Source organism: Colletes gigas, unplaced genomic scaffold, assembly GCF_013123115.1.
Source record: "Colletes gigas isolate AHSC1104 unplaced genomic scaffold, ASM1312311v1 Colletes_gigas_Sc00001, whole genome shotgun sequence".
NCBI classification, from domain to species: domain Eukaryota; kingdom Metazoa; phylum Arthropoda; class Insecta; order Hymenoptera; family Colletidae; genus Colletes; species Colletes gigas.
Genome location: NW_025106630.1, coordinates 5,546,472 through 5,567,879, shown reverse-complemented (window position 1 = coordinate 5,567,879; position 21,408 = coordinate 5,546,472). Strand labels below are relative to the sequence as shown.

At 42.7% G+C, this 21,408-nt stretch overlaps 1 protein-coding gene across 1 annotated transcript; it reads left to right on the top strand.

Annotated features, from left to right (window-relative positions):
• The first annotated feature begins 932 nt into the window (after positions 1 to 932).
• On the top strand, positions 933 to 20,473 carry LOC122396518 (spidroin-2-like). Its single transcript, XM_043395018.1, has 9 exons — positions 933 to 1,004; positions 2,265 to 2,382; positions 2,496 to 2,597; positions 9,661 to 9,761; positions 10,426 to 10,763; positions 10,945 to 11,295; positions 18,979 to 18,998; positions 19,315 to 19,722; positions 20,251 to 20,473. The coding sequence occupies exons 1-9, from the start codon at positions 933 to 935 to the stop codon at positions 20,394 to 20,396; spliced, it is 1,656 nt and encodes a 551-aa protein (XP_043250953.1). The 3' UTR covers positions 20,397 to 20,473.
• Positions 20,474 to 21,408: the final 935 nt, after the last annotated feature.

The window sequence follows — 21,408 nt, the reverse complement described above, 5'->3', positions numbered from 1 at the left end:
ATTTAAAACTCACTCTCGATTATTTCATTGCCCCCTAAATCGTCGTTCAACCTCCATCCGAAGAACAAAATCGCAACGATCTGCTTTCCCTCTTTGGAACTGCATCTCGCTCGTCTACCTACAATTCAATCTGAATTAGCAACGTGTAAACACTTATTACCAATTTATTACGATCGAACCAATCCTATTTCAATTACAAAAGCTGCTGGTAATACTTTATTAAAGAAATTGCTTACTTGAAAATTAACGACAGTTATTTATTCGAAAATAATTATTATACCGTTATGATCGATCGTATTTTGCTTCAATGTCTAATTATTAATCTTGATCAACGTATTTCCATTCAATATTTCAAGTTAAATTAGGAATAATCGAAAATTATATACCTATAAATATGAAATTAAAATCATAATTATACGTTACAGAGTGTTTTGTTATAACCATTCCTCTGCAACGTATAATACGATCTTAATTTCATATTTATCGGTTCATAATTCCCGATTATTCCGGGAAAGGCTGAAAAGCATTTGAATCGAAACGTTACGTACAAAATATTAAATATATTTATACCTTTCGATATTAATATTTTGTGGTTTATACGATATTGTCAACTGCTTTATAGTTCGATTAACTGCAATTTAAATTCATAACTATTTCGTCCTTCCATTCGAGGGCTGGGAACTCCAGAAACGCGACCCGAATACGACTTTCGATCGAAACGATTTGCGAAGAGCAAACAGCTTCGACGGGAACATCGTTCGATTCTGGCGAGCTCAAAAGGTCGTCGTCGTTTCCAAAAGTTTACACGTCGTCGTGCATTATCGATCAGCCTCTATGATTTAACGTCGCCGGGGCGATTATTCGACTCGATCCTTTCACGGGACGATGGAACCGACGTGGACCAGTCGTCCACGGGAGAGTTTGAGACAAAGATGAAGCTGCCGCGGAGCAAACGGAAGCTAGGAGTTACATTAATCGCTGTCAAGGAACTTCCACGAAATAAGGTAAGAATATTAATAATTCACACAAGATTATTTGATTGAAGTTTACTCTTTGGTTCGTCCACTTTCTGAAGTTCCTTCCTGCAACTTTTCAAATTTGAAATAGCTATCTATGTATTCGACTAACTTGATAATTTCACTAAAAGCTAAACATTTCTAAAAATAGAAATGTCTCGATATTCTACTCTTTGAACACTGTAAATCAACCAAATTCCATGAGACATCTTGTTTTAGATTTCTATAAGCTAATAAATTTTGTTTTGCATCTCTGTTCTTTCAATTACATTTATCCAACAAAACTGTTCGCCATCCATCGCTGTGTCAACGACCCCGATCGACATCAGCGCTTACTTTCCGCGCAACAGTTTGTAATTAAATTAGCTTCAAAAGAATAGTCTGCAACGAGTCACGAGTCTCGATTCATTAAACTTGGACGAGTAGCTCCCCTAATCAGAAGTCGATAAACTACGACGAAGGGCAATTTCCGTGGTAACCGGAGCACAGAATCGGCCACTTTACAGAAAACTTGCACAAGGATCGATCAGAGAGTGGAACTGACCAAGAAAGATATCCGTTCTCCCTTGAAACGTTTAAGGGGGCAGCCTCTAACGAAATATTAGACTCGAAATCGACCGCCTGTTGCTACGGTTCGCTGCACCCCGACCGTCCGGGTCTGGTTTGCTAATGACAGATTTGTCAAGAGCCGTCAGCTCGTTAGAAAGTTCCACGTTCGAATCGAAATTGCACGTTTACGCGCTAATGGCCCCCTAGCGTCGCGTGTCTCCTCGCCCGGAGTGAAATTTTCGACCATCGTGTCCCCCTTCTCGATGTTCCTTTTCCCATTCGTAATTTCCATAATGCAAATTGGACGAACGGTTAAGTGGCAATCGATCGACGAAGATTTACCAGCGTTTAACCTGTTTGGACGTCTGATCACTGAGAGTCGATGTTACTTAAATTGGTCCCTGTGGAAGGGTTAGATGTCAGACCCCGTTTCGTGAAGTAATACTTCGTTAGAGCTGCTCGAGAACATGGTACAGAAGGTTCTGTACTTGTAAGGAATATCAACCATCTGAAAATTCTTCGGAATTAAGCACACGAAGTAACGATGTTCGTGTTCGACAAGTAAAATCTACCCTTAAGTCGTGGTTGAAATTTATGTTGCTTTAAACGTTTCGAAAATTAATGGGGATAGTAAACGAAATTTAGTCGTTGACGAGAAATCAAATGCTACTGGATATATTGCATCATTCTTAATTGCAGTTGAGAAAGTATCAACCAGTCGCTGAAGGCCAATTTATCGACTATGAATCATATCAACCTATGGAAATGGGAAGCAGTTGGAAAACCAAACACTGTAAAGTCTTTCAAGATAACATTGGTAAGTAAGAGACCAAAGTCCCTTCACTACTAAAATATTAAAAATATTAAAAACTCTAGAGAAGAAAAAATGTACAAAAATGTCTAACATTGCAAATTTATCAATACGCGTAGATCACAACCAATGTGAGTACAATGCCGACCTCGTGAACTCGGAGCATGCAAATCCGCTGGAAGCGGAACCGTGGAGTACCAGGTTACGCGGACGTCACAAAGGTAACCCTAAGCCACGACGATAGTCTTTTGCGCGTTACGATGTACATGGTAAAACGATAATTGGTTCACCGATGATTACAGAGGAAACTGTTCGAGGCTTTTGTAAGCTGTACACGGATCGATAGAACGAGGATGTCAAGAGGAAGGACGAGAGTCGCTTTGTGGAATAATATCCAGACAGCCTGGGCGTTGCGTCCTTGCGTCAAGAACCTTTTAATCGAACAGGTTTTCGGTCAGAGAGCTTCGCGAAACAAACTCGAAACTCGGCCAACGCGTTTCGAACGCTGAATCGGATGATTCTGTATAAAGCCCGTATCCAGACTTTGACCTCGATGAAAATGCAAGCACGAAGTCGCTGACCAGATATGTTTGGCAGATATTTTGGATGATGAGACATCGGTCCTCCAGATAACTATCAGAGTGCATTGAAGCTCAGAACACGTTCGAAACATTCGCATTGATTCTCTAAAGGTGAATTTTCGCTCTTGCTGTTCTTATGTGAAATGTCATTTTCGATTCCATTAGAATACGAGGTGGGAAACAGTTTCGCGAAAGACCGCGAGATGCAGTGTGCTAGGCAGAAGAGCTTGGGAATCCCCGTTCGGGATCAGAAGTCGTATCCTCGATCTCAATCGAAAGTGCATTAAGGCTGATCGTCCGTTGCTGACCCATCATATTCGACGCAGGGAAAGAGGTTTGAACTTTCCAGCCTCGGTTGGCCACAAATACGGCTTTAACCGCCGCTAAAGGGGCTTTAAATCTTTTCCAGGTTCCCGAGCAGCGGGGAACTCGACGAACGAGACTACCCTGGCTCTGCAGTTGACCGCGAATAAAATAAGAGCCATTGAACGCGCGCTAACCCGCGGAATCCGATGGAACCTCTTCGCGAACGGCTCAGCCGATCGACGATATCACGAAGAAGGCAAAACGTGTATGTGTACCTTGCTATTTTCCACTAGCTTTTATTATCCCCTTCGAAAGTATCCATCCATCGATTCCCTATAACCGTCGGGCACACTGAAACCGGAAGCACTATTTCGTAGAAAATAAAATTTTCATCTCGCCTCGTTTCGACGCCAGACAGAATCGAGGTGACGGAATCGCGAACAAATTGTCATTTGCTACCGATAAACAATCGACGATTTTTACGCCCGATATAAACGATGAAATTCTAAACCGTGGCTAACTATTGGACCATCAGGAATGCCTGATATTTTTAAAATACCAACATCAACAATAGAGATTTAGATTTTTAGACTGATATACGACTTTTTATTTCCAGCAGCGAATGAAATTCCATCTACGATCGCTTCGCATTGAACGCATAAAAGCATACCGGAGATAGCTCGGTTACTTTCAAGCGGGGAACCCGTAGGTGCATACAAGCGGAGAATATTGACATTCTCAAGAAATAACTTCGTTATCTACGCCGAAGCAGTTCCCTACTAAATATAAAACTTCTGTTTGTATTTATCGACAGGATACTACGAACGTATGTATTAGTGTCGTGAAACCAGTAGCGTTTCCGTGTTCCGTTGTATATTCTGATCTGCTTCGCGTACGACAGTCATAAAATTGTGAACGTCCGTTGGATGAAAGATCGACTGGCGCGAAGCAAGTGAAACGGAAAAGAGTGAATATTAAAACGGTAAAAAGTATAAAACAAAGAGTATAGTAAAGCGAGAGTAATAAAGAAGCATTTCATTTTTGCGGTCGACGATACGTCAATATCCCATTCGCGTATACGTGCGTTTAGAACGTGTCGTTAACAGTTTAAGTGCTCTTCGAGCTGGAACTATTAGCGTTATTGGAATCGAAACACCTCCTGTAGTGTCACGGTAATATATTTTCACAAATGGACTCATTTTTGAACCGTTCAATAAAAAAAAGAAAAGACGAAGTCGACGTCTTCGTTGGTTTCTAAGAAAATGGCTTGCAACACTTAGTTCGAACCGCGTTGTGTATCTCATTCGTGACGACTCGATAAATCTGGAAAGTTGCGTTGAAATCAGGATGGAGATGCTCGGCAGATGTTTCGTGCGAGAGAAACGGGAGCATAATGGATACGTAATTTGATCAGAAACGGTGGTGAATCGTGCAGAACTATTTCGTAATTGCCGCCGATGGAAAACGAACGAAGACGTCGGTTGCATCGCGCGCCGTGTTTCTCGAACAGGCGTAGTCCTTTCACCATCGGGGGTGCGCTATTCCTACACGAGTTCCCAGAAGAATCTGCTCCGCGAGGCGTACGAGCCTAGGTTTTGCGGCCAAGGTCATTTCGTCATTGAATCTCCGATTAGATTGACGGTTTCAGCGAACGGAACTGCGCCGGTGGATGCGTTCCCGATTCCCATCTTGATTCTAGCGTCGATATCTCGCGTCCTCGTCTTTCGATTCCTCTCGAGATCAAATTCGGAAGGTTGCTTCCACTTCGAGCGATTAAGTTTGACCTTTAACTACTTCGAACGTGCGGCTACCATATTCGTTGCTAAACGCCGCGAATGGTATTTAGCTCTTTATTACCGTAACTCTGTTTTCCTTTTTCTTTATATTGTTCGTGTTACCGGCCATGGACTTTGTATTCTCGATGATATTTTTTTTTATTAACAGAATTATTATAATGTGATTTATGTATAATTCCTTCGACTTTGATACCGCTTCGGAGGTAAGGATAAATATTTCATCGACGAATGAATATTCCAGGCAATTCTTCGTACCTTGTTAGTATGCAAGATCATCAAAGTGTAATAATGAAGATTTTACGTTCGCGAATTAATTTCTTACTTAAGCGACGTATCGATCTGTTTTCTTGAGACTCTCTACGAGTACAAAATATTTACATCGAAACATCGTTTGAATAAAGAAGCAATATTCGCTTGTTCATTTTCATTTTAGCAGTAATCGGAATTAAAAATGTTCATTTAGGTAATATATCTCGTAAATGTATTCTATAACCAAATGAGTTTAGACAGCAATGAATTAGGCGATCCCTAGAAGCCTTCCCAAACTCACCAACGATCCTCGAGTATCTCTCAACTCCCCGCAGTAAACAGTGACATAATTTAATGACAGACGACGGACAACAGCTACTCCACAAATTGCAATTTAATTATGAACACGGTGTTTCGAATTAATCCACGCATCGTCGCGACGCCAAACGGCGTAAAAAGCTGCGTCATAATTATCCCGTTGCGGGCAATGAAACGCGACGACGCTAATAAAGTCACGAATTACTTGGACGTCGATGGCGCAAAAATGTTTCAACAGTTTCCACAACGTCGTCGAAACAAGGCAGCGTTTATGAGTGGACAGTGTCGTGACTCCGTCTGTTCCTGTATCATTTCCAACGAAGGAGGTATGCGTGTTCATACATAATTCAGTGTTTCATTCCGCCACCGATTACGTTTCCCGTTTATGATCAAACAAGTCCCGAACGTAGCGATGGTGGCTCGCGTAGATCATCGTTATCGTTTGGAAATGTAAATGCTGAGCAAGACGATAAATTAAGAGGTAGTAAACTACCGAAATTCCAACCCTCTTGCGACGAATTAAAAAATTTTACTCTCGAGCATTCGTGGATACATAAATTAACCATCCACTGAAGTGGTTCCCAAATTTTTTGGAAGACGTTCTTCAAAAAGAATTTTAGCGAATTTATTCTACGAGTTCTAAAGGAGCAGATAAAATTTGTTACATTAATATTGCAATTTTAAAGAACGTTCCGTTAATATTATTTACTGGAAATGCTATTTCGTTCAAGGAGGTAATCATTCGAACCTAATTTCTTCCCCAATCTTTCGCTTTCCCTTTCCCGGTGTTTCGATCCAAAATGGCTGACAGTGGCGGCACGAAGGGATCCCAAATTGGGAAACGATTCGGACACGTGCGACTTTTCGCTTGGTTCCGCTCGGAGCGCCTAGTAGGCTATTCTGCTCCCATAAGAATCCCAATGCATTGCGTCCGCACTGCGGCGCAGACAATGACTGTAAATGTCAGTCTCACCATTAGCATTGATCACGTTCAATCTCGGCCGTTCCTCCTCGATCGTTCTACGTAGCTACGAATTTCAAGACTCCGATTGCCCCCGCCACGACCAAACTTGCCGCCGATGTAATGACCCGTAAATCGTCCCGCGACTAATATCGCGCCAGAAATGGATGCAAAGGTCCCCGGCTCGCTACCGCGGTTCGTTTCATGCTTATGATCTTGTTTCGCTGCGCCGTGTCCTATTACGCGTGACGTTCTCACATTAATTCAACCGTGCGAAAATGTATGGCAAACACGACGAGATCGAGTCACCAGGGTCTCAGAACTGAGCCTGAAGCAATGGAAGGCGATCGAAGAGCGTTGGAGAAAGGTTGCTCGAAATTAATGGAGATACTGCCTTATAAGGCATTTAATTTCACAGCGTGCTACGTGATTCTATTTATTCGAACACGTAGCCAGAAATACAGGAACGCTTGTAAAATTATTAAAAAATTAATAATTCTTGTTAGGAAAAATCATTAATTTGTACAGGGCGTTCGTGGCACACAGAGTCAAAATAATAGCGGGGTTGTAAGAAGAGTATTCGAACAAGGCGGTAAACGCAATTTGCATCGTTCACGCGTGCCATTTTTATTTTCTCACGCCGCGATTCTTCAACCTCCGTGTTCCCTCTCGAAAAATCGTGGGCGGCGAACCGCGTCATCCTCGCGAGTGAAGCAACCGATCGGTTAGCCGAGCCAAGTCGAGCGCTAGCATTACGGGTGGGAAAGAGTCACGTTCTCAGGGATTAATACGGTTTTCTGCGCCACGTATCGCCTGCAGACGAAGTTACGGGCGTAAGCGTGTCGAGTCGAACGTGACCTTTACTCCATAGTCTCGAGGAAAGATGGGGATCTACACTACTCTGATTATCGCGCGCGGATCGATACACATTCGGATCTTGAAATTGCTTCCCGTTGACAGTGAAACACCGACGATTGTCGGATAACCTTTGGACAGCATTCTTTCGATAAATGTTACAACTATTTGAAGGTTTGCCAGGACCTAGAGACCGATAACTCAAATATTTAAATGTAATATTAATATTTAAATTATATTTGAGTCGACAGCAACTTTTGTACGAACACTATTAGAAACCCCACGGTGGAAAAATGTCACGCGCCACTCGAGCTTCTTTCTTTGAATTTCTTTTCATTTAAATGACACGGTACTTTCTTGAAAACGTAACAGCTTAACCCCTAGCGTGTCCTCGAGTAACATGAAATTAAAATTCGAGCACGATCCCATCGTAAGTCGCGCGTTATCCCCTAACTGCGCGATACTCGGGTTAGGCGTGCGCACGATAGAACATCGCTTGGAAAGTAGAACGAAAAAGCTGGTAGACTTTTTGTAATGTTCGAGGGGCAAAAAGCTACTACGAACTACGCACTTAAGGAAAGAATCTTTCTTTTAAAAAGAATCTATTATACGTAGGTGAAAGAATTTTAACGAACAAGTTGCGTGTAAAAAGTAGGAGGTGGAAGTATGGTTACACAAGGGATAGATTTATGCAACGTGTCTATAGATTATGGCAAATCACAGTGCAACTGAAGCGTTCGGGACAATCACACCGGGAAGTTAATGATCACGTTCAGTTATCCAGCTTATTTATCCATTTATCGCCGCGGTGAATCGCAGCTGATACTAATTACGGTGGTCTTGCATCCTCGTAATTGGCTCCTTTGTTTCAGAGGCTCGTTTCTAACGACGATGTCTTTATCCGTCGTGTCCGCATATTTCGCTATTACAAATTTGCGTTCCACGGTTCTTTTCCTAGTAAATTGTTCTTCCTACGTTCTTCGACCCTTTTACGACCAGACATTTTGATTTGTGGAGGTATTGCAACGGATGTCGAGAAATTATCGCATACTTAAAAATTACTTTAAATATTCGAACAATTTTCAACAAGCTAATACTAGCGACGCGTTTGTCAAGCATCCCTCGACGCGAGTTCAAAACGATAAAACTGTATTCCAATGTTGCCTGACACCAGTTCACGAAGGGGTTGATATACTGTCTTATCGATCAAGTTGTGGAGAAATCGCGAAGGAACGTAAAAGATCGCGGTATTCGGGGCACGGTAGGTCCGCGTTGAAGACGAAACGTTCTCACGGATGGTCGCGCAAAGCGATTCTAGATCGTTGCAGCGTGCACTGGAACGATGCAACTTCGTCCATTGACAATGGGAATACTGTTCTTCTTGGGGATCTCGAAAGTTACACGTGAATGACAGTTCCTCGTTACGAAGTTTTGTGGTATAAAGCGACTCGATCGTGACGTCCTGAAATCCATCCACGAGTCGCGTCAAAGGGGGGCTGAAAACTTTGAAGATCGGTACCGATCTTCTCTATCCAGTGGATGAGAAATAGAAACAGTTGGGCAACGCTTGTTTACGAAGAATGATGACTCAATGCTTAACGCGATGTGATACTTTTTTCCGTAAACTTTAACCCTTTAACGGCGCACCACGAATGTCTAACAGAGGAATATATACTACGACAAAATGTGAACGCGTTAAAAATTTTTTAACGTAACGATAGATTATTTTTATATCGTACAGGTAGAAACAAAAGTCGAAGCAAACTAAAATGTTGCTTAAATTGAGAAAACATACAAAAGGACGATACGTAACCCACCCCTGGGTAGATCAAACAGTCTCTGTTTTCATTCTACATATTTTGCAGCTAATAGTTCGACTATAAATCTCCTTTTGCAAATCTCGATGGAACTCATCCATCATCCCGCGGCTCTATTTTCACGTTCGAAAACCTAGTCTGTCCAGTGAACGAAAGAGAGGTAGTCACGGTTTTAGCTCGATCGTGACGAAAGACGGCTCAAGAGTAAGTATTGTAGAGTAACAATGGCAGGAAAAAAGTGTTCTCCAGATTCCTTACAGAGCGAAAATTAACTCTTTCTCAACGTTTGGCCGCCGAAGGTCAGCCAATGGGACACGGCGTCCCGAGGGTGGGTGTGCCGGATGACGGTGACCTTCTTGCACAATGACTGAGGCTGCACCATCAGCGGATATGATTTGAAGGGATCAACGGGGGCGCGGTCGGGATCCTAGAGAAGTATATAAAGTCAGACCGGATCGTCCGTGGGCACACTCAGCAATCGGTCGGCAAGATGAAGGCCCTCGTAAGTATTCGATCCGACGATCGAACGCGTCTAGTAGTGATCTTTCATCCGCGCTCTGCTTTGGAACCAAGAATCATCCGAATTTCTCGGATTCGATCGACGTGACGTTGCGACAGTGGCGATTACTACACTATTCTCGTCAATTTTTATAGTCTCGTCGCTTGGATAGTGCTCTATCTCAGTGAAACGAAATTTTTATACCGAGTTTGGTATTAATAATTTCGAACTCTTGTCAGTGTATACATTATCGTACAAGTTGATTCGAACGATCTATAGCTGGCTTTCAAGCGAAGAGACGGAATATTGATGGAAGAAAAATTTCAATAACTTATTGGGGACCATCTTATTATACATTTCTTTCTATAAGTGCAGCCGTGTATCGTTAACGATTTACCTTTCAATGGTTTTAGCTTACTTGTACTCGAAACTTAATGGGACTCGTGCAGGAGTCGCAGTCAAATTAAAAAGCGCGTGCCGTACTTGAGTCGTTACGCTTGATAAAAAAATCGTATTATATAGAAGTAATACCTATTATGTTATAGTATTAAGTTTAGTTCTCTGTATAACGTTTTGTGTGACCAAAGTGAAACTAAACTTCCTTCTATAAAAACTATATATAAAAATAAGAAATACAGAAAGATCTCACCAATATTCGAAATTTCAGTTGATCGTGGCAGTCCTGTTCGCCTTCGCCGCAGCTGAGATACGCCAGCGTCGTGGAGCTATTTGGGGCGGCTACCACGGAGGCTATGGCGGCCATCTTGGATACGCACATGGTGTAGCGGTTGCTGGGCCAGCTCTGGGTCCTATTAGTGTCGCTGGTCCGCACGTGGGGGCTGCTTCGCTGGCTGGTCCAGCTATAGGCCCAGCGAAGCTTTCTGGAGCCGTTTCTGGGCCTGTGCAAGTCTCTGGTGCCGTTGCTGGTTCCGCGGTAGTTACTGCGTCCATTGCTGGTCCCGCCCATGTCGAAGGTTACGGACCCTACGATGGAACTGGCGGTCAGTAATTTTATCGTGTCTATATCGTAAAAAAGGCATCTCTATTCGAAGGTGATATACTGATTGATGTCTAAGTTCTTCCTCTAGTTTAGAGTCTCATGATTTTAACATTATTATTATTTTCTACAATTGCATTCACCATTGTTTTAATCCCCAGGTTTCGCGTACGCAGCTCCTGCATACAGTTACTCTGGGTATCCAGGATACGCAGGTTACGCAGGATACGCGGGACACGCAGGACACGGAGTGGTCGTAGCAGGGCCAGCCTCTCATGGAGCTGTTCTTGCTGGACCAGCGTCCCACGGAGTAGTCCTTGCTGGACCAGCGTCTCACGGAGCTGTCCTTGCTGGACCAGCGTCCCACGGAGCTATTCTTTCCGGACCAGCGTCCCACGGAGCTATCCTTTCCGGCCCTCATTCAGGAAACGCAGCCGTAGCGGGTCCGAGTGCTGGTTCGGTGGTGATCGCTGGTCCTTCTGGTAAAATCACAGCCCATGGAACCGGCCATGGTGGTATCCACACTGGTCACGGACATTGGTAGTGAACACGAACTGTCGAAAAGTATGAAAAGTTTTAGGAAACCTCTCGGTACCACCCACGTCGGTTTACAAGGTCAATACTGGACGTCCCTCTACGAACTCAAGGTGTAAAACTTATGATTTTGATGGTGTTTTGCAACGACTCCCCCGTGCTACATTTGATACTATTTTTTTAATATAATGAGCTGTTACACTAATATTCGATACGAAGAGTCTTTTGTATAACGCTGGAATATATTTTATACATATATCGCGACGTAGAAATTCATAGACTGCCCGCTATTTATGATGTAATTTTAATTTTGATCTCTTACGATAATACACGAACATGATCCAATTACATCTACATAATTGTTAACGCACAAATTTCAGGAATCTCATTATTCGATCGGATTATGTCTTTGTCGCGCGTTACAAGAGAGAGGGTTGATCAGAGCCTGAGCTTTATTGTCGCTTTAAATTCGTTGTCCCTTCCATTTTATCGGGCTGTAAGCAAATTACGTGCACAATTGCACACATTATCTGCCTCTGCCCTGACGAAAGGAGGCCATGTGTCACATTCATGTAATTTCCTGTCCCTTTGTAAACGTGCATCCTTGTGAAACATTGTTGTACATATTATAATGTACTTAATGCAAATTAATTTTAAATACTAATAGAGATGCTCGTATACATTAATAGAAGGACAATTCGATAATTTTAAATAAACATTTATAATTGTTTCGGTCTTTTGATTAGGATCATCATAAAAAGTCGTCTTTATTATTAAAAGTAAATATCGTGTGACGAAATGTTGTATGGAGAAGAAGATTAATGGTTGGAATATAGACCAAATGCTTTCATAGAAATTTTGACACGTCGGTCGTGCTGCAACGCGAAGCAACAATGCGAAACGATCTACGAAAACGTTTGAAACAGTTGATCCTAGATCATTATCGACGCTGTGGTTCGTATCCTTTAGCACGGAGGAACATTTATTGCTGGCTGTACGGTACTACGTACAAGGAACTGGGATCAACTTGAACCGTTGACATAGATCCGACACGTTCGAGCGTTATATTCGAGTGGATAGCCGTAGAAAAGGGTAAGGTCGCTGCAAACGTGACTTACGATACGGTCCGTCAATCTCTGGATAAACACCGGGACTGGCAGGATCAGATTGATCTATAATTAATCACGAATTCTTCGATAGATATTTAGGGGCTCTACTGTTCGCAAGAACATATTGTATCTACTTAATTTTCAATCGGTATCACCGTTGTTCAGCGATCGGTGCTTATATTTGATGATTAATTCGATTGGAAAAATATTTGTAATGACCAGCAAATTTTTAGATTAGTATCATTGTTAGTTGACATTCAAATCTCACGTCCTAATATACCGAATTCAAAATATTCAAATGGAAGCACGGGCAAGGAATTTGAAAGGAAAATGTCGATGGTTGTGTTTATCTTTTTGGTATCGGTTGAAATACTATTTCAAAGTATTTGCTCCGCAGCAAGTTCTGAGTACTGAAAAGGTCTTCATGGACCACTGGTCGCATTCTTATCTACGCGGCAGCGTTGTTCCGGTTAGAGTAAAGGAGAGAGCAAGCATCGATTTTTCCGTCGATCACTTGACACAAGTGTTTCAACGATGGCGACTTGAATAACACTAAACTAACAAACGTCGCGTGCATAATTTACGGAAGGTCGTACACGAGAACGCGAGATTTACAACGATATCTTTCATTGCTTTCGAGCGCGGAGCTTATCGCGCGATCTCTACATGACAATTACCGTGTATTTCTTTCAGCATGCCTCGAAAAACTTTTCGTCCGTGAACCGTTTCAACGCGTTTTTACAAATATAACAATGTCCACTTGAGTCTCCCACTCGGAGTCACTGCACTCTCGCAACCTCGAAAAACAAGCCTGTTCATTTACTTCTAAATAGATCCCTTTTTAGATTTATGACTAAAATCTCTTTCGCACCGAAGCACAGGACGACGTATATCGAGAAGATGGCCCGAGAAAGGGGTTTCATCTTTATGGGAAAATCGTGGCCCCATCGACTGCACTATCCACCCGTTTCGTCATCAATGATTGTGAGAGTACACCGAACCTTCACGAATTCTGAAAGGTTACCTAGTTGCGATCGATCGTCCATCGGACTGCAGCAAACCCACAATTTTATTGATATATAAAAATTTATGGTTCATTTTTTTCTAATCCAGAGACTTCAATAAAATTTCGCTACTAGCCTCTTTTATAATCTTTTTATAGAAAATGTTAGATGCTTATTGAATCGTTGAAAATTTTCGATTTGACTTACACGAAACGAATAATTGTAATACGTTATAGTAACACTGTAAATAGGTAAAACCAGTTTGGTTGTGTAAGATGCTCTTACTTTTATTCTTTCTTTACAAGGTCTATATCTAATATTATATTTCACGCATTTCTATAAAAACTGCCATCTCGAAGAGGTCCATGGCACAGAAGAAGTTAACTGACTAGAGAAAACAGAAATGTGATGCACAGGAACATTCATATCAGAATATTAAATAACGTTGGAGAAATAGAAATTCCGTAATTATTGTAATCGACCGTCTAATGGAAACTTTAAGAAGAGAATCACATGTCTTGCACGTTTTTCTCTCCTTTTCTTTAAATTACCCACGCTGCTATTCCACGCAAGATGATGTATATTCTACGATTTTTATTCCTTCGTGCGTTGTTTAAATATTCAAGGAAATATTGCATGGAACTTTTACGAGACGTAAATTATGAGCAAATGCTTTCAGGACTCGCATCGTTTTTAATCTGGTGATTACCACGGTTTGAAGTTATGCAGAATGTAAATGCATTATTTATTACAATTTCGACATTCATTCGCCGAGCGTTAACTACACTCGCTTAACAATGGCTGTGCATAACTCAACAGAATAAAACGACGTATTTTAATCTAGAAGTGAATGAGGTAGATTTCGATGTAAATGGCGCAGTTTGTTCGTCTGTCTTCGTCTTAGCGATCTCGCGTATTGTGCTAAATTAAACGTAATGCTCAGATAATTCGTTTCAAAAATTGCTACGTGCGTTGTAAAATTGAAAAGATAGTATATTAGGAATATTTACATTAATTGAATTCTAAGTTGTTTCTCGAATGTTTTCCAACAATATTCCACGTTGCAAAACAAGAAAATAATGTTATATAAACGCGTACCAGTTGGGTTCTATTTACCAAGTTACGACAAATCGTAGTATTCTGGACCTATTGGTTCTTTTATTCAAATCTTTCTTTAACTCGTCGCATTTGAGAGTACAAAGCATGGAGAATGTAGATACGTTCGTACGACATTTTTTTCTCATTTTATACTTTAAATTGGTGCTCTAACGTTCAGACACGCGTGTAGCGATGCGTCCAAAATGCCGTGGCTCGCGTTCCAGGAACCGAGTCGAAATTAACCCGGCTGTCACGAGTCACAATCGAGGACAGGTCGTTGGCTACCGTGGACATAGCGCGTGATCGATCTCGCTGGACGTAAAACAAGAAGGCCAGATTGTTTTCGCGTTCCACGCGAACCATTGCGCCGTTACGATCGAGAAAGACAGGTAGCGTGGCCGAGAACGAGGTAGATACGGTTATGGCTGGATCGTTAATGCCTCGTGAGTTGCCGGGGATCGAGGGAGGACGATCGATGAATTCCTCGCCGCCCTTCGATTACCGTCGACGTTGAACGCTGACGTCTGACCCGTGATTCGCCTGAGAATACAAATGTTAGAAGGGAAGTAAAAACACAGAGATTCGTTAAGTTCACGTGATATACCGGGATCGCTTTATACAAAGTGTATCCAAAGGTTCGTCGAAAAACAAATAGACGAAAGGCTAAGTCGATTTATCTATTTGATTAACGTTTCCTACTTTACATTCAATCAGAATTCTACGTTAAATTTAATGCCCGACAAGTCGTAGTTATTACAACCACTGCAAATGTTCGACGATGTAAATCAGCAATATAAATTATTTCGTGCAGATTTTTTTATAATCCTTTAAAGAATTGGGGTGATATATCATTGCATAAAAATGCCGGATAACAGTTGACACATTTATCATTTGTTTCACGCTTTGGAAATTGTAACTTAATGCTTTATTATGTAGACAAAAGTGTCTTTGAAAAACATCACGCATAATTTACTCACAAGGTTCTGTGTATATGATTGGACCATGAAGGGATGTTCTACTAGATATTCTTAAAGCTTGTCACTGGGTCAGACGGTCACAGAAAAATACGACGAGCCTTCGAATACCCCTAACACTTTCGTATGGACGTCGCATCAAAGTAGTTACGTACGGATCGAACGTGTCTAAACGAGGATCTATGGGTATTTAAATATTGATTCGGGACTCGAGATTTATTCAACGTTCTGCTTTCCTTCTTCCCGCGGAAACGTTTCCTAGGATCGTTACAGATGGGGAGAAATAACCTACTATTTTTCTGGAGCAAGTGGGATATTTATATCGCGTGCAACGTCGTGTTTCCAAGTCAGACATTCCGGCCAGAAACGAGTCGAATAAATCTCACGTGTATCGCTGCAATCCGGGAGTTTGATCGTTATTCGCATCGCGATCTATTTTCTGCACTTGCTCGCGAAAATCGAGGAAACATGGACGATTTGTACGCGACGCGTTGTAGATCGAAAACGAAAGTGGAAAAACCGATCCTCCCCCGATATTTCTGACAACTCGTTTCTAGAATCGATATCGGGCCATTTAATAGGTCTCTGTCTATGTTCCGTCGAACATGAATTGGTAATCTGGTGACTGTATCATGTTAACCCCCTTAAATGTTTTGCTATTCTCGGAGAAATGTTCCTGGACGATCAGTAATATCTTTTTCTATGTTTAAATTGGGATTACGTACTTCTAAATTTGGGCACGTCGATCTCGTTAGCAGAATATGTGAACCGACAAATAATTTTAGCACTGACCTACTGTTCTTTAACGAATATGTTACCTTTTGACCTATTATGAGTGAAATCTGTTTCCAGATTTAGAAACAGAGCTAGCTATGCAAGTATAGTTTCGATTCCTACCTCGAGATTCGACGTAGCTATTGGCCACGAGGCGTCGGCTGCGCTCGATTCGTCGTCCACATCCATCGTGGCGATATTCTCGGTTACGAACGACATCGGACGTCGAGATGATTCTAATTAAATCTTAGCTTGGCGATTCAGCGGTGTGGGCACGTTCCCTCCTGGTAGCTCCCTCCCCTAACCGATCGGGTAGCAGCCGTAGAAATCGTCGACGGAGGCCACCGAGATTCCGAACGGCGACTTTCCATCAGCCATCACGGAGGAACATTGTCGTGCAAGCTGATGCTAAGTGAGCTTTTATAGCTGTCTTACGCGGAACACGTGGGTCGGTGAACTTATCGGGGGTAAGGGCGGGGCTGCTCCCGCGATCCGTTGGACCGTGACGGGGTGAAAAAGCCCCCGACCGTTCTAACGAAAAATGCAAACACCGTGACGCAACCTTCGATCAAATTGGAGGCACTGACCACGCCCAGATAAATAGTCCTCAGTTCGAAGATTCCAGTTCGATTTTGACAAAAATATGACGTGAAAATATTTCCAATTTCTTTATGATTAATGAAACAAAATCCAATAAGATGATCACACCTTTAATAAATAAAAATTAAACGTTTGAATCAAAATTTCGTTGCCGATAGATTCTGTAAACTTCTCAAATTCCTGAAACGCTTTATTCAAACGCCCGTTCTTTTTCAATGCGAACAACAGAACATCGAGATACCAACACAAAACTAATCGAATACATCTGTAATTCTAGCAACAATACGCGTCATGACTTTTCTGCAATAATGTACGGTTACGGGCGCAGCAATTCGGTAGATTTGTCATTTTTGAACACAATTCCATCGTCACCGTGTTAACTGCAGCTTTTCTCAAATTTCTCGCGGGATAAAAATAGAGCGCCCGCTGTCGTTCGAGCAGAGCCGATCGAATTTGTAACGGTATTTCCAACAATTTTCGATCGAAATAACACATCGTGCAGAACGACGGGCTCTGCTTTGACTACAATCAACGATTGTCAGCAATCCGCGTTTCTAAACGGTTCTGGTAATCCTCTTCCGTCGCGTTTCGGCTTTGTAATGGTGTACCTGCTACAGGATTCGACGATTCGCATTATTCCCGCAAATATAACGGGAGCCGGTATTTCGAATCTATTTTCAGAATGACGACACAATCAGTTTATCAATATTTCTCTACATGCACGTCTTCCATATCGAAATACAATTTCCACTATTTCACCAAAATAAAAAATAATACAAGTAAGAATCTACCACGAAACAAATATATTAGAATAGTTGCGGTGTAAAATTATTTTTTAGTTGTAGAGTGTATTCTGTTATACTTATTTCCCAAGAAGTCGCAAAATAAATTCATTAAAACGTCCCGTTAACGAGGCGCTGGGGGACATCTGCGTTCAATGGTTGTAAAAGAAGAAGGTTCAATTGCCAGAAAATCTGTAGCATCGTTTACGGCCTCAAAGTACTCTTTTACGAAACGACGGCACTTTTATTCACGCCTCCGCGAATAAAAGTAAGGGAATTCGTCCGTGTTCTTCTAAACGAGGCGTGGCATTAAAGTCGCCCCCTGAAGTATTTCACGGGACCGTGGAACAATTATTCGAACAATCGCGTCGCCGGTCACCTTTGTCACCTTCGAAAGTGCACGCAACGCCCAGCAATGATATTCCAAACGATCCGTGGCACGGTCGGTGATCCATTGCGAGGCTGGTGCCACCGTAACACACGCGTATCCAACTACAATGACACCGTCATTCCAGGCGACAATCGGGGACATCGACGCGTGGGCAACGCAGCCCGTGCCTCGCCTAAACGGATGCACAATGCAACGCATAATGGCCTGACTGCCGATGCGTGCTCGTGCTCACCTAATTCAACGTCTCTTCGTCGCGAAAACCACCGAGACAGAGACGAGACGCGCGCGTCGTCTTCTTGACTACGAAGGTCGACGACGACTGCTGGCTTTGTAATGACCGTGATATTACATCTTCGGGACGCGACTAAGATCGCGAACGGAACCTGCTGCGCGAAGACCTTCCTTCGATCCTCAGACCGGAGTCAAACAAGCATCAAAACAATGGATGTTCTTATGTCTTTCTATTTTTCAGTCTAGAAGAAATAGATTTATGACTCTAGTTTGTTTCTACTATTGGCACCCTAACGAATTAATACAGATTTACAACCATCGTTAATTTACAATAGATCTTGATTTTTGTACGAATTTTTTCTGATAGTTTTATTAACCTGTACAATGCATCTGATAGGGTTAATACGATAAGATGCACAAGGTTGTGTTGTAAAACTTTGCTATTCTAAAGATGGTTTCATACCAAAAACAAAACGTACCTGGAGGAAGTACACCAGGCAAAAAAAAAATACTTTCACAAAACAAACAATAAATGACTGTCTCATCCAGGTTTGCAGTCGGTTACGTTACACAATAGAGGGCTAATTAATAAAATAATCTACTTTTCACCTTTACGCACACACCGACCGAATCACCACCGAAACGTGGAGGCGAGAAAAGAAGTCAGGCTAAGAATTCTATTGTGCAAACGTTATCTTTTGTTTCATCTGTCTTTCTGGTTGAAAGGGTGCCACGTATTCAGCAAGGTTAGCAATCGTAAAAACGATTGGAAACGGATGCAACAGTTGAATTGGAGCACGTGACCCCTGTAGCCACGGACAAGCTGCCGAGGCGTTGAGCGTTGTCCGCGTGTCGCGAGCTCGATGTCTGACTTAATGCTGATAAGCCATGAAACGGCCACGCGCCCAACCCGCAGAGAATGTTTGGCGTGTCCTGTGCCCCGCCCTTGGGGTTGGCGGGAGCAGCAGAGACCAAGACCGCGGCCAATTCTCCTATAAAAGCACCATCGAAGCCGTTCGATGACAGCACATCCACTCCAGCCATCGAGGTAAACTCATCTAGAAGCTTCGCAGCAAATCCCTTCAAACACTCCTTTCAACATGTGCACCCTGGTACCGGTCTTCTTCCTGGCAGTCATGTCGGTAGCGACGGCAGCACCCTCGGGTCTGTTGGCGCATGGAGCCGCGCTGGCTGGACCTCATCTGGGCCCTTCGGCCCTCAGCGGACCTGTCGTGGGACCTTCCGCCCTTGCCGGACCTGCCGTTGGACCTGCTCACCTCTCTGGAGCTGTCGATGGCGGCGCCGTGGTCACTGGAGCCGTTGCTGGCCCTTCGGTCGTCTCTGGAAGTGTCGCTGGAGTCGCCGCGGCGGCTCCATGGGGTGCAGCGGCTCCATGGGGAGCAGCGGCTCCATGGGGAGCAGCGGCTCCATGGGGCGCTGTTGCGGCTCATGGCGCTTGGTCGCCTTGGGGTAAGTACTTGTACAATAATAGTACAGTTTGACAGACTTTTAGATTCGAAAATATTTTGAGATTTGTTACTCCTCCATCGAGAGACATTGTAATTTTTGGATCAAGCGTGGATATTTCTGATATTTTTCGATATCTTCAATAGTTACGGGAACAGCGTTGATTGCACTACAAAGCGATATATTCGTAACAAGAGACGATAGTATCTAATCCTCGAACGCACCGTACGGACTCGATCTCGACAATAGCCGATAAATCCGACCACGCGAAGGAACATGATTTTTATCGCTCTTCCGGGTGCGCAAGGTCTTGAACGCGACACCCGATCGCTCGTTACTTGTCTGAAATGTCATGTTTTATCACTGGTCGTGATTTCGAAGTGCAATGATGCTTTATGTGTCACTGACATAGCAAATTTGAGGGTCCTTTTCACTACGGATTAGTCCAACATTCGATTCTCAGATTTCGTTATGTAAATTCTTGCTGGTGTTAGGTAATGTTCGTATTAATAGGACGACGTATGTTTTCAGGTACAGTGTTGGCTGGCCCAACATCGCACCCCGCAGCCGTCGCTGGCCCCGTTGCTGCACCAGCACTCATTGCTGGACCATCCGGTAGCATAGCAGCTGGACCAGCCGGAGTGGGAGGAATCGTCAGTGGAGCCCCACACTGGTAACCATTTATGCCGGACAACCAACTCCACGACATCTTCGACTGATCTCCCCGATGCCCGCCATTTTGAGACCGACCGCGCCACGATCTCCGTCATTTACCGCTAGTACCTCTCATCATTGTATCTTTTATATGTATTCTGTGTACATAACAATTATTCATATATAATATTATATATAATAATAAACGCATGCCACTTTGGACAGAAACTGGTTCACAGATTTTTCCATCGTTCAATCCTTTACCCATCATTTTTCTATTAACCCTACTCTTACGCGAATCTTCCAACCTGGAATAGTACCACCCCCTACAATTTATTTATTTTATAATATTACAATACGATTCATACATTAAGAAAAGCTAATTCTCTGCATAAAGTAATTATTATCACTAAGTAGGTGCCTAAATTTTTCTCCACAAAAAAAAAATTATTTTTAGTTGCGGGGGTTATTTGCAATCATTTTTGGTGAATAGACATACCCTCGAAATTCTACGCACTTTCGAGAAAAAAATTCGAGTAGGTAGACAGATTTTTCGGCGAAATTAAAAAATTTCAAATCACTCTGAAAAAATTATTTTCGATTGCGGGGGTCAATTACGATCATTTTTTATGAATACATATATCCCCAAAATCCTATGTACTTCCGAGAAAAAAATTCTTTACCGAAAATACAATGTGTGGTCAGTCAAAGTGTTAAAGTCAAGCAACTGCACTATAAATTTTTTCAAAATATGAGACGTCGTAGACGCGCAGATGCTTACAATTTCTCAGTCGAAGTGTCAAAGCAAAGACACTGCAGACCGTGTCAACATTTGCGATGAAAGTCCAAACGATTCGAGTCCATTGTTCTGCTGGTACGCTATATCTCCTCGAAGGCCGTCGACACTGGCGTGGCCGTCCTCTATTTCGCGGTCCATTGTATCGACGTCGGCGTCGGGGCGCACCGTGGGACGATACCTGTCCACCTTTGCCGGTAATTGGAGGAAATTGCTTCAACGCCACTCCAATCAGCCGA

Bases quoted from the DNA above. Each gene is read 5' to 3' on its own strand.
- LOC122396518 (XM_043395018.1), top strand. From the start codon at position 933: ATGAAGCTGCCGCGGAGCAAACGGAAGCTAGGAGTTACATTAATCGCT. The intron at 2,383-2,495 runs GTAAGTAAGAGA...CAATACGCGTAG, and splicing joins AGTCTTTCAAGATAACATTG to ATCACAACCAATGTGAGTAC. The intron at 11,296-18,978 runs GTAGTGAACACG...TCTGGTTGAAAG, and splicing joins CACACTGGTCACGGACATTG to GGTGCCACGTATTCAGCAAG.